Genomic DNA, 14,897 nt, shown 5'->3' on the forward strand with positions numbered 1-14,897 from the left:
AATATGCTTCCGACAGTCATTATTTTTAAATTATTACATCGTTTTAAAATATGAACAATTTATGTATTTTAAATTTGCTTAGAAAAATAAATAAATAAAATCTTATTCAAAATACAAATCTATACATTAATTACATGACTGCATGGGATTCGTATGTTTTAACTGCCATTATTTTCCAGCTTCATGCACTGTCATTTTCTTTTTTCACCAAAAGCGAGGTTCTTTTTAACTTAACCAATATTCACTGTAGCTGGCTGCAGCGCCCACTACCAGGACAGTTGTCTCTCAGCACCATTAAAAACGAATCTTCTCTGTTTCGAATTTCGATTGTCGTTGTGTCTTTCACTCTCTGGCTTCAGTTCTTACATAATTGATTGCTGTACTAAGCCATATCTAACAGAAAATGGCAGATCAAAAGCAAGAAGAAATAGTGGTTATCCATTCATGGTCTGCTCCAAGATCACTCAGTACTAGCCTCATGTACTCTTTTTCTCAGGTAACACCAACCCTTTAAAAAAAAAAAAAATCCTGGGTTCCTTGATTGATAGCTGGGAAAGTTGAGAGAGAAATGAAGAAGATGAAAACTATATTCTGAATCTTGTTTGTGATATAATATGTGGGTTTGTTTTGAAAATGGAGCTTTTGATTGAATTATAAGTACCCCATGACTTTGCCGAGAAAATTGGGAAAGAATGAAGAAGATGAAAGTAAAATTTGACTATTTTATCTTTTAACATTTGGTTTATTAAGAAGATTGAACCTTGATCAAATTGTAGCTAATCCATAATTTTGGCGGTGTTCTACTTCTGTTAATCTGACTGGTTTCTGATACAGTCGAGGAATAACAAAAAAAAGAAGAAAGTAGAATTTGAATCTTGTTTTCTGATATGCGGGTTGCTGATCAAATGGACCTACTGATCCCATTGTAATTAACCCATTAGTTTTATTGTTTGATTGGTTGCTGAGGAAGTTGAACCAATAGTGAAATGGATGTTTGTTTTAGGAATTAGAAGCTTTAGTTTTGGACTGTGCAGATCTCAGTTGTTGGGTGGCTTATTGTAATTGATCATGATTTTAACTTCTGGATCACCGTATCTTCAAGCTTTTTATTATTATTATTATTATTATTTTTTAAATTGCTGTGCTCTACTTCATGGTTTGATAAGAATGCGACTGGATAATGATCCAAGTGGTTCTTGGATTTGCATTCTTCTGTTTTCAAAATGTGAAAATGGGATAATATTGACCATTATCAGAATAGAGAGGAACTACTAAAATCTGTATGTTAGCGTGAACTTGTATTTAGTTGAACTAGTCGGTTTCCTATCTTATGATCTGAGGCTCTGAGCTATAACTTTTAAGAAACTTATTGAGCATTAAAAGGTCCGTTTTTTTTCAGTAACTATAAAATATGCATATGAATATCAAAGCTGGGTTAAGTCCATAAGTGTACTCTGGGGACAATGCTGGCTGATGATGAAGCCATAATTTTGTAAACAAGTTTCTCAGTTTGGCAAAGGTAGATGTTTGCCTCTTTCTTTGGTTATATTTGCTTAATAATGGTTTCATTTTCTGCTATGCTTAGAGGGATGATGTAGAAGTGCTGGACGAGCCCCTCTATGGAACTTTTCTTCAGGTGACTGGTGTTAAAAGGCCCTACCGTGAAGATGTTCTATCTAAGATGGTGCGTCACATAAGCTTAACAAATGTTTTCTCCGTTTTGCTTCTTTCCTTACATTTTAAGATGGAAAAATAGAGATAGATTCTAAATTTTTCACTTTATAGGAACACTATCTTTATTTTGTTAAAACAGAGATGTTATGCCTTAGTTTATGTGATTAAAATTCCTAGGATATGTTGGCTTTGATTGTGTGCTAAAGACCAAATAGCTTTTAATCTTACCTCTCTGAATAATTTTATTGATATTGTTATGGGGCAAACATCTAATTATGGAAGGAAAGAAAGCAAATCAACATGAGATTATGTTGCAGCGCCTTAACATGGTGCCCAACATTAAATGACTGAAGTGTTTGAGTCACATGGCCAACTCTAGTACCATAGAAATGATCTTTTCTGGAAATAGAGGATGCTGCTGTCAATCCAACTCACTATCGTATCTCTGTTTAGGTCAGAAACAAGAACATGGCAACTGGAAGGTCTGAATGGTAGTTAAAGATGCTGAAAATGGATTATTTCGTTTGCTCCAATTACTCTGTAACTGTGCAGAATACTTGATTATTTTTATCTTTATTCTTGGGACACATATAGTTTTCTGTCTTTCGTATGTCTGATCCTTTCAATTTAAACAATGTCTTTTCTCTTCTGTTTCTGGTTTCCCTCAATGGTTTTGTGCTTTCTTTCACTTGTTATTGGCATCTCCCTCATGTATATATATTTTTGGAATAGGAATGCAATGGTAATAAAGTTGTGAAAGAGATCATTTATAGTCCAGGAGGAAAGAAGTATCGGTTTTGTAAGGTAATATTCTACAAGTTTTTCCATCTACCAAGCATAAGTTTAGGAAAACATATTAAACATATACTCCATGCTTGGAGAAATTTTCTTTCCAATTAAAGTGTGCTATGCTAGAAACGTTTTTGTTCCTTTGGTAATATATCGATTCTAATGGAGTTAATTTCTTAGGTTATATTACTTTATTTTATAGTCTTAAGTTATATTACTTTGTGCTGTTCTAATCAATGTCTCAACTGTGCATTATAGATAAAAAAGTCTGACTCCATTCTAAGTATGTTTTACATACAGAAGCATGTCAAATTTCAATGAAAGAAGGTTTCATTGGATTTGTATCAACTTTGGCTTTTTCCTTAGATATTCAAATTCCATTAAGATGGAGGGAAACCCATAATGTGGAAAGCATCGGTAGATTCTGAGATTTACTTCTAGGTTATCATAGGTACAAAATTTTATTTTTGAGTTGATAATTTATAAATTAATTTCCCTCTCTTTACATACAGCATATAGCAAAGCAACGGGTACCAGGTTTGCCAAATGACTTGTTCCAAAAAGGAAAGCACTTTATATTGATACGAAATCCTCTGGATATACTGGTAAGCTGTTTGAGAATACAACTTTCATCTCACTTCACTTAGATAGAATCTTACCAGTAAACTAAAGGAAATCGTGTAGGTAAATAGTAAATTGCGTTGTTTAGAATGAATAGTTTAGGGTTTCATGTGTTAGCCTGTATAAAGGCAATGAAAATTTTATGTTCTTGAGAGCTTATACACTGGCAAGATTGATATTTTAAGGCTTAGTGCTTAATGTTCTACCTTTCGTTATCTCTGACATCATTCACTGATATTTTCTGTGTTTTGTTTATTCTCTTGTCAGCCATCCTTTGACAAGGTTGTGCCTCCATCCTTTCTTGAGTTAGGTTTGGGAGAACTAGTTTCCATATACAGTGAGCTTTGTGCATTGGGAAAACCCCCACCTGTCATTGATGCAGCAGATCTTCAACAAAATCCTGAGGTCGTAGATCTTTTCTAATAAGTTAACCTGGAATTCCTCACTCTATGTAAAGCCCATTATCATACTGCATGTGAAATCTTACATGTATTGAGCTATTTGTTTTGTCAAACCTTGAAATCTGATAGTTGGTTTATCTTGGATCATTCTTATGTTTAATTCCACAATTCATTTAATTTTACAATTGCTACATATGTTTTTTGTATTTATTCATCTTATTTATGTGCAGGCTACTTTACGTGGTCTTTGTGAAGATTTAAATATTCCTTTTCAAGATGCGATGCTCAGGCATGTAGAAAATTTTTTTTACAAGTTAAAACATATAAATCTATTTATTGGCTCTGCCTGCAGCTCATTTTATTAACTTTCTCATTCATGGCAGTCTTGATGAGCTGGTAAAACGATGGCTTAGTTTAGCTCAATAAATCTTCTGCGGACTGACCAGATTGTTTAGTCAAATATGTTCTAAACTTCTTCATGGATGAACATTTCTTTGTAGTCGCCCGCCCAGCCTCGAGCAACTTTGTTTTGGGCTGCCTTCTTGTCAAATAGTCAATAATTACTCTACCTTATCCTGACCACTTGCTATCTCTTTTCTTATTCACCATGTCTTTCTCTTTCATGTGTGTCCCTACTTAATATTCTTTGGAAACTCATCCAGTTCTACCAGAATAACTGTTTGATGCAGTCACCTCCCATACATAATGTGCAAAGATATTATTTTACACATAGTCTCGTCTACTAGAACAGTAATTTCATTATCATGACAGCTATGTGGTCTGAATTGGATCAGATGGGAAGCCGGTCCTAAGCCGATAGATGGTATTTGGGCTCCATGGTGGTATAAAAGTGTGCATAAATCAACATGTTTCACACCCACAAGAAAGTACCCTAGGGTATGTCACCTGTTCATTATTTTCATTTTGAATTATGAACTGTAAATTAGTTGCTGGCTTAACTAAATCTGTAGAGTCATCTTACATTTGAAGTTTCCTTTTTAACTTCCTTATTCACAGTTCAATCCAACGTTAATTGCATTTATGTTTAGTTGACAAGCATAGGCCTACAGCCTTGGCTCTTTTGTCAGTAATAGTGCTATACCTGATGAGTTATTTCAAGTCTCCGTAAGCTGAAAATAGATTATTTATGAAAGAAACAATTATCGCAAAGCTTATTTAAAAGGCTGAGAGAAGTAAATTGGTGGTTTTTTTATAGTATAGTTGGCCTTTGTCTTTGGAAAATAAGCTATAATACAAATGTTTTTGTTTTTTGTCTAGCAAACTAATCTGTCTATAATCTTCATCTCCATAATGAGAGTTCATGCTTTTTTACTTCAAAAAATTTGGAGTTCATTACAAGCTGAAATATTGGAATCATTGATGAAGTGTTGATATCTGCTTGCAGGCATTTCCTTTCTCATTTTATGACTTGTTAGAGCAAAGTCTACCTATCTATAACATGCTTAGGCGCCATGTGAGGCAGACATCATCCCTTCTAACGTCCCCCTTACCTGTTCCTGATATTCCAGTTCCTGAAAATGCAAAGCTGCTTGCTTGGGTTGGTGATGAGATTGTACCTCGCAAGAGTGCAAAGGTCCTTAATCCTGGAACCATTCTAGATCTCTTATTCAGTTACTTGAGCATTCCCTTATGAGCATTAATGCATAAGTGCATTAGGTTTCTCATTCTTAATTTGTGGCATGTGTACCAGGTTTCAGTGTTTGATTCAATCGTTCAAGGCGGTGATGGTGTGTGGGAAGGACTTCGAGTTTACAGTGGAAAGATATTTAAGCTCGAAGAGCATTTAGATAGGTTGGTTAAAATAAATTACAAAAGATTACAAAAGGCTGTGGGTTTTGACTGCTGTGTACTTTCATATGATTTGTGCATCTTAGTTGTTCAAAATATCCTTGCATGATGTGCCAGTGGTGCTTTCCCCTGATTTGACTAGTTATACTAACAGAGAAGTGTACATTCTAAATTCTGCAACTTTTATAAATAACACTTAGAAATACATAGTATATCATGCTGGTTATAGGTCTATTATAGCCTTAATACTCTTTCTTTGCTGTTGTTCTTGCTCTTGAGTGTTTTGTGAAACAAGTAGTTATCATGCTCACTTGAGTTTCTTTTAGTAGGTATTATGAGATTCTGAATTCCTTTTAGTGGGAAGTGCAGTAATATATTATTTTATCAGCACATTTTCAAGCAAAAACAAAAATATGCATATTTTTGACCCATTCATTTCCTTATGTGTGATTGTATGGCGAAAGATGAGTGAATGACACATATGCAAACTTCAAAACTATATCAGTCCTCACTCATATTGCCTGATGATCACTTGCATTATTCTTTTGGTTCATTTCACAAGGATGTTTGATTCTGCAAAGGCTCTGGCTTTCAACAATGTTCCAACTCGTGATGAGGTGAGGATCTGAATATGAATTTGATTTCACTTGTTGTGAAAATATCAGCGTTTCATGGTATTAGGCATTGGGTGATGGCCACCGATTGTGCAAGCATCTTTTGACTCTGCACTTGCAAGGAAGTTAATTGGTTGATTCTTAGTAACATGTTGTGTTATTGCAGATCAAAGAGGCTATTTTCAGAACTCTCAATGCCAATGGAATGTTTGATAATACACACATTCGATTAACACTTACTCGTGGGAAAAAGGTACGAAACATTTTCACCTCCTCTCTGTCTCTCGATAGTCTATATACTTGAGGAACCATTGAAATGCCTAAAATACTGCACTCTTTGGGCTAAAAACTGGGATGGTGCAAAATTATGGTTGTTGCCATTCATGAATTCTTTGTTTGGCCTAAGATTTTCTTCTTTCATATGCTATACTCTCATCTTATTCAGGTTACTTCTGGAATGAGCCCTGCATTTAATCGTTATGGCTGCACTTTGATTGGTAAAATGATTTTTTTTTAAAGTCGCACTTTGATTGGTAAAATGATTTTTAAGTCCTTCATATGCTAGAGAAGTATTCATGAATTCTTATTTCTATTGACACATGGATGTTAGCTGCAAATTAATACCACACTTAGAATGTTCTGTCGTAGTGCATCTGCATAATATTAGCAAAATTACTTTTGCGAGTATAGAGCTGCTTCTTTAATTTTGTGGCTCTCAAGTGATACACTAATGTTTCCTGTGAAAAAAATGCAGTGCTTCCTGAATGGAAACCCCCTGTTTATGACAACTTGAGTGGTATAACACTTGTTACTGCTACTACACGACGTAATTCACCAAACGTAAGATTCTTGGTTTCTTTTCTTACTACTGTTTGCTACTTGTAGAAAAGTTTAAGAGAACATAATATGCCTGGCCTCCTTGTGGCTTATTGTAGAAAGAAATGCTGGGTGTTTTTTTCTATTTAATAATATTTTCCTTTAGGAAATTTTATCTTCCTATGAGCCAGCTGACTTTGAATTGTTTTGTAACCCTTTCAGAATTTGGACTCAAAGATTCACCACAATAATCTTCTGAATAATATACTAGCAAAGGTATTGTCCTACCAAGGTTTTGATATGATTTGGTGATAAATTTGAGAGTAGATAAAGTTTTAATATCTAATTCATTATTTGAATGGTTATTTTCTTTCTGTCATGCAATTCAGGCTATTGTAGTTCTTGATTTGATGGCTTTACTGTCATGAAATACTTCGGGCCCTAATATGAACTGATTAACTATATTTTGCAAGATAACAACTGCATTAAATTGCGGATTTTCTTATCACAAAGCTGCAGTGGACCTGTTAATCTCTGAAACATAAAAGTTTTTTGATCACCAGTTTCTCTAAGTTTGGTTATTGGTGTTTTGTTCAGCTTAAGGATGTAGACCATGATGGGTTGATATGACCATTATGTTAACTATGTTATGGTGGAGAGTTATGTTTGTATTACTAATTCCAGCTATGTATTTTTGTTGAACTATGACTTGGACTTAAATTGATTTGTGTTGTCTGATGCAGGTAGAAGGGAATAATGCAAATGCCGATGATGCAATCATGCTTGACAAGGATGGTTATGTATCCGAAACAAATGCCACAAACATTGTATGACTAGGCTTTTGCTGCAATTGCTTATTTTAGATCTACATGTGAACTAGGAATTTTAGAACATTATGACCAAGTATTAATATTGGATGCATTATAATCTCCACGTGGACTTAATTGTTCATGTTCACGTTCTCATTGTTTTTATATACCTCGACAACTGCAGTAAATATGCAGGTAGTTGGTCTTTGGTATGGAAAGTTCAAATGGACATGTGGCTTCTAGATCTTACTACCTGTTGACAGATGGCATTTGGTTGTTAGAAGGACAGTTTTTTCTAATGCATGTGCTTTGCAAGTTGAAAATCTCTACCTTAGAAATATTCTTCTGTTTCATGTTGCAGTTTTTGGTAAAAAAAGGCCACGTTTTGACACCTCATGCTGATTATTGTCTTCCTGGGATTACTCGCGCAACTGTAAGTTGCTTAAACTTTCATTTTAGCTGTAATTTGTGTCTTTGCCAATGTACTTCTAACTTCCTGATCTCAAGGAAACAAATAGCACTTTAGGTACATGAAAAGTTGATCAATATCTTATTTGAACGTGACTAATTTTGATTACATATTGCCTACTTCATCCCTGTAGCAGAATAAGCAAAAAAAGTTTATTAATCAAGTGTGACTAGAAATTACTGCTATGCTCAATATATTGGTATAACTACAGTCTTTATTATGCAATGGTATGAATTTGCATCTTTAAAATCTACCCTGCAATTAAGGATGCAATAATGCAAATTTGTAGAACTAGAACTTCTTCCCTTGTTTTTGTACAACATATTATATATTCTTCGTTTATGCATATACTTGAAAAAGATATCCAAAAATATATTTTTTTGTGAGGAAATGTTTGTGTGTGAAATTAAATGAACTTGTCTTACACTTATTAAATTTTTTTTTCCTTTTAATGGATGTTATTAAAGCTATTTATTCGGTACTTTTATTTTATATTTTTGAAACTGATGTGATGCTCTTGTCATTGGTATTGCAGGTCATGGAGCTTGTTATTAAGGAAAATTTTGTCCTAGTGGAGCGAAGGATTAGCTTATCTGAGTTCCATACAGCAGATGAGGTTTCCAGTGTTTTCTTTTCTTTTTTTTTTTTTTTTATAGAATCCATTTCAAGAAATACTTTGAAAATTCTAAATTAATTGCTCCTCTATTTTACAATGATATGCTTGATGAAGTTCCTTTGAACTATACTAAAAGGCCTTAGTGCTTGCACAATAATGAAGGGTTGCGTATACCTTATGTCATATTTTGAAGTTCATCAACAGTTTTACTGTCATAAGACAAGTGTTTACCATGATAACTATGTCCAGATACCTTCCTATTGAAGCTTTTCTGGTTGTTTTTATTAGTTATATCGTTCCACTCTGACCCCAGAGCTACTTTCTTCTACAGTGGTTAATCTTTAGAGTGTTTCAGGAGGCCAACTAAAATATGATAATGGCATGTAAACTTTGTGTTAAAATTGTAATGATGGGATATTTTTGGCTTACAAATGACTCTAAGATATATGTACCTTGGTTGTGAATATTCCTTTTACATGTGTTTAAAGTTATGATGAAAAAGAATGGCCTGCAGGTATGGACTACTGGAACAATGGGAGAACTCAGCCCGGTGAGTTCCTTCTTTCTAAATATTCAATTCAGAACCTTAATCAACTGAGAGAGATAGAAAGAGAGCGTTTTCAATTTGCTGTTGGCACATAAAACAAACAGGCTGGCTAGTTTATATTCCCTTGTTCGAACTACTTGATGAATATCCTTCTAACAGGTTGTGAAAATTGATGGGCGCATCATTGGCGATGGGAAAGTGGGGCCTGTTACTCGAAGATTGCAAAATGCTTATAAAGTGCTGACAGAAGAATCAGGAGTGCTTATACCGACCAATGGTGAAACATGAATAACATATTTCAACGGAGGTCTGCTCTCTTTTGGATTATTTTCCACTTAACCTTTAAAGCGAGAACTGGAATTGTCAATTCTAAAAAATGGGGTTGTTCCTTTTCTAAATTCTTCTATTTTTGGGTATATTAATGCCTAATATCATTTATTTTCTGCTTCTCTTGAAAGTTGATACAACAAGCTGGTTCGAATTAATCTGTCCTCAAGCTAGGCATTTTCACTCCTAGTTTAACTAATGGAAATTCCTCATACCAGGTCATCATTACCAAGGAGCAGCACATCTCAAGACGAAAACGAGTTAGGATTGCTTCCAGAACCATGATTAATGGAGATTTTGGATGCACCAACATATTTTTGAGCACTGCTGTTCAGTATTAAAATGATTATCATTAGTCCTCTGTAATGAATAGTATCATCAATATGCTCCAAGATATTTACTTTGATATCTTATACATTTGGATTTTGTTTTTTGGCATTGTGAAAGTAATGCCAAACTCACATATATTACAAGGAGACAATTTCCTTTATTGACTCGATCTTCTCACATATATAATGTGTTTCAATGTATGTTACAATAATTTTCTACCAAAGTCAGATATATGACAGTATTCCCTGGGGTGCTGTACGTTTATCAGTTGGCTTTAACTTTACGAGATAATTCTGCCCCTGAGGATCAAAACTAGAGGTTGTCTTCATGTTGGACGAAGGCTTTTGATGGTTTGAGGGTCTGTGGCTTAGCGATCAGAACAAGGCTGTCACGTACATGAGTAACATGACCTAGTTAAGTAGTAACTAGTTAATTACTCCAAAACCCCTAGCTACGGCTATTATTGGAAACGAAAACTCTAGACAATAGATACAGGTAAGAAAGCTAAGGTCAGCCGTTCGATCATCTTCTTCCATAATTTTCTCTTCTTGAGCAAGTCGTTAAACCACTGGTGGTGCCACCAGACATATTTGTCTCCTATATGGTTATACAATTTCTATGTGGTTGAATCTGAAGGAGAGCTATTATTGGTATGTTGTCCAAATTATTCCAAGCATCAGAAGTCTTATCACGGTCGAAGATGGCATGGATCAAGAAATCTAAACTGGGAGCTAGAACTATAATCATAGATCACGTGTCATATACAACCTCAGCCACACGTGTCAAAATAGATTTAGCTGATATGATTTATTATCATAACCACAAATGTCAGGAGCTATGGATATATTCCTTCAGGACTGGAAAGTACAAAACAATACAATTATTTTCTACTTCTGGAAATCCTGAGCCAACTCTAAGGGTTGAAGGCACTTTCTAGATTGTTTTTGTCTTATCTTTTAGTTTCTTAGGTCTTAAGTTATTTTTTCTTCATCTTGGTTTTTGCTGTTTTTGAGGTTACAGGTTTTCCTGCTTCTATTTGCTGCAAAAAGTATCCTATATGGATCCATAATTATCCAGCTATGTATATCTATGGCATTTCTAGTGTCTTTAGCTAATTTCTAGTAAATTTCACATAAAATCATGTATGAAAGAAACTTGGGAAGTTCGAAAAACAGAACTTCACCAATTTAAACTATTCCTCACAAATTCAGACAAAAAATCTTTTAAGTATATATTAAGGGTTTACCTTACATTTAACTGTATAAGGGGAATCACATCATGCTTTAAAGTTCAGAATTATGTTGAAAAGAAATGCTGATTGAACTTCCATTGATAGTTTGATACATAAAACCAAAATTCCAGCAAACAAATTGTGCAGAAAAAAAAAAGAAAAAAAAAGAAAAAACCCTTAAGCCATCATTACTGTAATTTTCAAATCAGCTAGAATCCTGATCATAAAAGAAAGATATATAGCAAAGAGAGATAAAAAAAAGCACTGATCTCAGGTTTAGTTAATTTGTATACCAAAGAGCTTGAAACCCTCAGTATTAACATCTTGTCTTGCTTCTGCTGCCATTACTTGCCCTTGTTTAGGCCATGCTTCCATTAATTCTTTCTCTTGTTTGACGTGGTTTTGACCATCAGAGGCATAACAATGTCCCAACCGAAGTTGCAAATCTACTTCTCTTCCCACCTGAAAATTGGCTGCCTCAATCAATGCACTATTATTTCCAAACTCGTTCACATCGATCATGCAGAATCTATGTATCTCCCTTTCCTTTCTACGCTGACATACGTAGAAAGAAATCACATCATTCGCTTTCAGTTGTTTTTCCTTTAAAAATCGGTTCCAACCCCTGGTGAAAACAAAGCTTTGGCTGCTATTCCAATAGCAATAACGAAATTTCCATAATCTCATAAACTTGTCATAGAAAAATAACTCAGCATCATTTGCCATGCTACCACCAGTCTCATCATTTTCTTTTTTGCTTCCAGATACTGGTGGAAAGTACTTGACAGCATATTTTTTCGGGATAACAAGCCTATTCAGCTTACCAACATCGGTTGGTGTTAGCTCCTTTTGAAACAGTTGTTTGCAAGTTAGCCCTTTATTGCTATATGTCCCAACTGAGTTGAGATCAATTTCTGCTTTTGCATTTCTAGATCGAGCCTTAAGAAAATCCAAGAACTTGTATTGATAAGAACCATCCCTTATCATGTTCGGGACAGCTTCAGCACTGTAATGGCTCTGAAATTTTGGTTCCTCAACGGTGACGTCAGTCCATGGAAAATTCCTATGTGTGTCTCCAGGACGAAACTTGATTGCTGCGCTGTCATAGGCCATAGCTGCGTCTTTTTCAGATTTGAAAGTCCCTAGCCAAATTCGAGTATGATTAGCATACAATTGAGCACCCCACTGTCCATTTTTCTGTCGCATAACGCCTTTGAATTGTGAGGAGGTACCATTACAGCCACATCTTTGGCGTTTGTTTGCAGGGTGATTAGTGCTAATTGAATCCAAAACTTCTGAAGTTGCATTCACTTCACCACTTGAAATCACACTTGACATCTCTTCTTCCATCATCTCTAAGAAACAAACATATCACTGTTGAAGGTTAGTAAAATGCAAGTAGTGAGGAACCAAAATAACTTACAGTATATTACAGAAAACAGAATTTACTGCATAGCTAATATATTAAGCATTCAGATGCTCATTTGTAGCCTATATGTTAAAATTAAATCAACTTAATTTAAGGGAAGGAGTAGGACTATTCACTATTCACAGGTAAAGCCTAAATTCAATCGTGTTTTGACTAACAGCGAATAAAATGGAATTATGCAGCACAATTAGAAAGATAAAATTTGCTAAAGTTTCCTCTAACTAAGAAGATATCTATAAATTTTTGAGAAGGGACAGATATGAATTTGCAGGCCAACCTGGTGGGTATCACCAGGGAAAATAAGCCCTATGAGCTACTAGGTACTGCTATAGTTTATGTATAACCTGTTTTCACTGATCTTACATGACCTATTGATTAATTTAGTCTATACCAATTTATCTCCATATATAAGAAACTATGCTGCAAAGATCCTAAAATCGCAACGAAAATTGGGTTAGCCCTTCTTGGATAGTCACATTATCCCTCAATGGCTTTAACTTTGGTTCTCCATCAAGAAATTGCCAAGATGGTGACAGCAAACCTCTGTCAATCTAACAGTCCCTTGGAGAAAGAGTCTTCAGTGTGGAACCTTTGCTCCCCACAACTCCCTCTTCCTTGACAAGATAATATCATGCCTTTATAATATTAAGCCAAATCCAATGCTCAACCCGTCTTTAGTAGATGCTCTATATGACTTACAAACCAACTAATTTTAAGCAGTAACCAGTTACAGACACAAATCTGGATGCTAATCCATGACTGATTCCCTAGACCAATCAAACAAAATCAGAACAATCACTGCGGCAAATTTTATGATCAGAAACTGAAACTAAATTGAAAGAAAGTTACCATTAAATTTTAAAAGCTGGTACCTGAGTAATTATGCAGCAGGAAGAAAAAAAAAACAAAGGACTTGGATATCTCTCCAAAATCAAACGAGTTGTGCTATGAGAAAACATATATAGACCCTATTTGATACTTATATGTAGTCGGAAGAAACTTGGAAACAAAGAAAGATGTTCCAGAAAAGGCAATAAAATAAGTATCAGAGAAAAATCTGCTTATTCAATTAATACCAACTTCCATTAGGAAAATTTTCACTTCAGAACTTTATTTTTGGCAAGAATATAATCCATATTTGCATTGTAAAGGAAACTCAAATTTGTTTCAAAATTCAACGCCATGACGAGAGGTTTTTTGTTTTGAAAAGGTGAATCAACAAGCACCAGCAACCAATGGCAGAAAAATTCAGAATCCTGGACCTGGAGAGTCAAAACTTAAGGTCAAAACTCAAAGACTTGTAAATAATCTTTTAGGAAACAAAATCAAATATAAATAATTGTAAAAAAAAAAAGAAAGAATCAGCAAAAAATCAGACAATTATTTCCTTGTATAGTTGCATTCTACAAAATAAATCATAGTCAAGCAAACGATTTTCTTTTCAAAAATATTCCTGCCTCCGCTGATTGTGTTGTTTTTATGTAAATTAATGTTTCAAAAGTTCCCATAAAGTTACCATCAAAACATGTTCTCCAATCTTTACCAAGATCCATGTCATGTCAACCAATGTTTACTTAGAATAGGAAACCCATGTCAATGTTCTTCAAAACAAACAACTTGAGCTGCTTAAAGTTAAATTTTCCAAACTGCTTCTCAGGATTTTCTCTGCCTCTTGAATTCATAAATCACATAAATCATATGGTTGACCTCATTGAAGTCCTGGTAAAGCATAATCATATGGTTGACTACAGAATGAGTAGTACAGCAGAGGAAAGAATTGGTATTAGCACCAACCGCGTTTGATGTGATGGCTTTGAGCCATCAGGGATCATGCATATGGCTCAGGTCTGAATTTCATGCCCTTTAAGCTTTCCAATGGTTTCTCACATATTACTACGTCCCAATGAAAACTTTCTTATATAACCGTATACAATTGAGAGTTCCAGACATAATGTAGGACTGACGGATGGTGTTTCCCAACTTCTTTAGGCAATGCTTCCAAATTTGATTGCTATTTGATCAATGCCCATGATAAAATCTCACCTTTTTTAGTACATTTTTATTATGGATACTCTATCAAGTGCTAATGGGACAGCATTTTCTCTGGTCCAACCGTCTGCAAATTGCTTTGTTTTTTTAAATATCAAATTTCAACCTTTTGATTACTAAATTAAATATATCGTGTGCTCTGATGTCAATTAGATCAGTATATTTAGCTCTCACGGATTGTGATTGGAATCAGGGCTAGTTACAATTTATTTTGTAATACAATAGCCTTCATTTTACAGAATCTTTATCTCGTAGCAATAGCATTGCTGTTGATTTACTTCTCATATAAAATAGTCTCTTTCATATTTCCGGTAAGTAATGTGTGGTGAAGACTAATCATGATCAGCTTATAACAATAATGCGCAA

General features: G+C 34.6%; 1 protein-coding gene and 1 pseudogene across 1 annotated transcript; one reads left to right on the forward strand and one right to left on the reverse strand.

Moving 5' to 3' along the window:
- Positions 1 to 325: 325 nt before the first annotated feature.
- On the forward strand, positions 326 to 9,982 carry LOC111277612 (branched-chain-amino-acid aminotransferase-like protein 1). The gene is made up of 20 exons (XM_089764101.1): positions 326 to 496; positions 1,586 to 1,684; positions 2,407 to 2,478; positions 2,976 to 3,068; positions 3,352 to 3,489; positions 3,716 to 3,774; positions 4,280 to 4,382; positions 4,891 to 5,079; positions 5,197 to 5,297; positions 5,857 to 5,911; positions 6,075 to 6,161; positions 6,354 to 6,405; positions 6,663 to 6,748; positions 6,947 to 7,000; positions 7,468 to 7,551; positions 7,895 to 7,966; positions 8,538 to 8,618; positions 9,133 to 9,168; positions 9,325 to 9,472; positions 9,711 to 9,982. Exons 1-19 carry the CDS (start codon positions 404 to 406, stop codon positions 9,451 to 9,453), a joined length of 1,683 nt encoding a protein of 560 aa, XP_089620227.1. The 5' UTR covers positions 326 to 403; the 3' UTR covers positions 9,454 to 9,472; positions 9,711 to 9,982.
- Positions 9,983 to 11,158: 1,176 nt separating this feature from the next.
- On the reverse strand, positions 11,159 to 12,415 carry LOC111277973 (AP2/ERF and B3 domain-containing transcription factor At1g50680 pseudogene; annotated as a pseudogene).
- Positions 12,416 to 14,897: the final 2,482 nt, after the last annotated feature.

The sequence above is a fragment of the Durio zibethinus genome, chromosome 7, assembly GCF_047325235.1.
Source record: "Durio zibethinus cultivar Kanyao isolate XHJ-2024 chromosome 7, ASM4732523v1, whole genome shotgun sequence".
In the NCBI taxonomy this organism is placed as follows: Eukaryota; Viridiplantae; Streptophyta; class Magnoliopsida; order Malvales; family Malvaceae; genus Durio; species Durio zibethinus.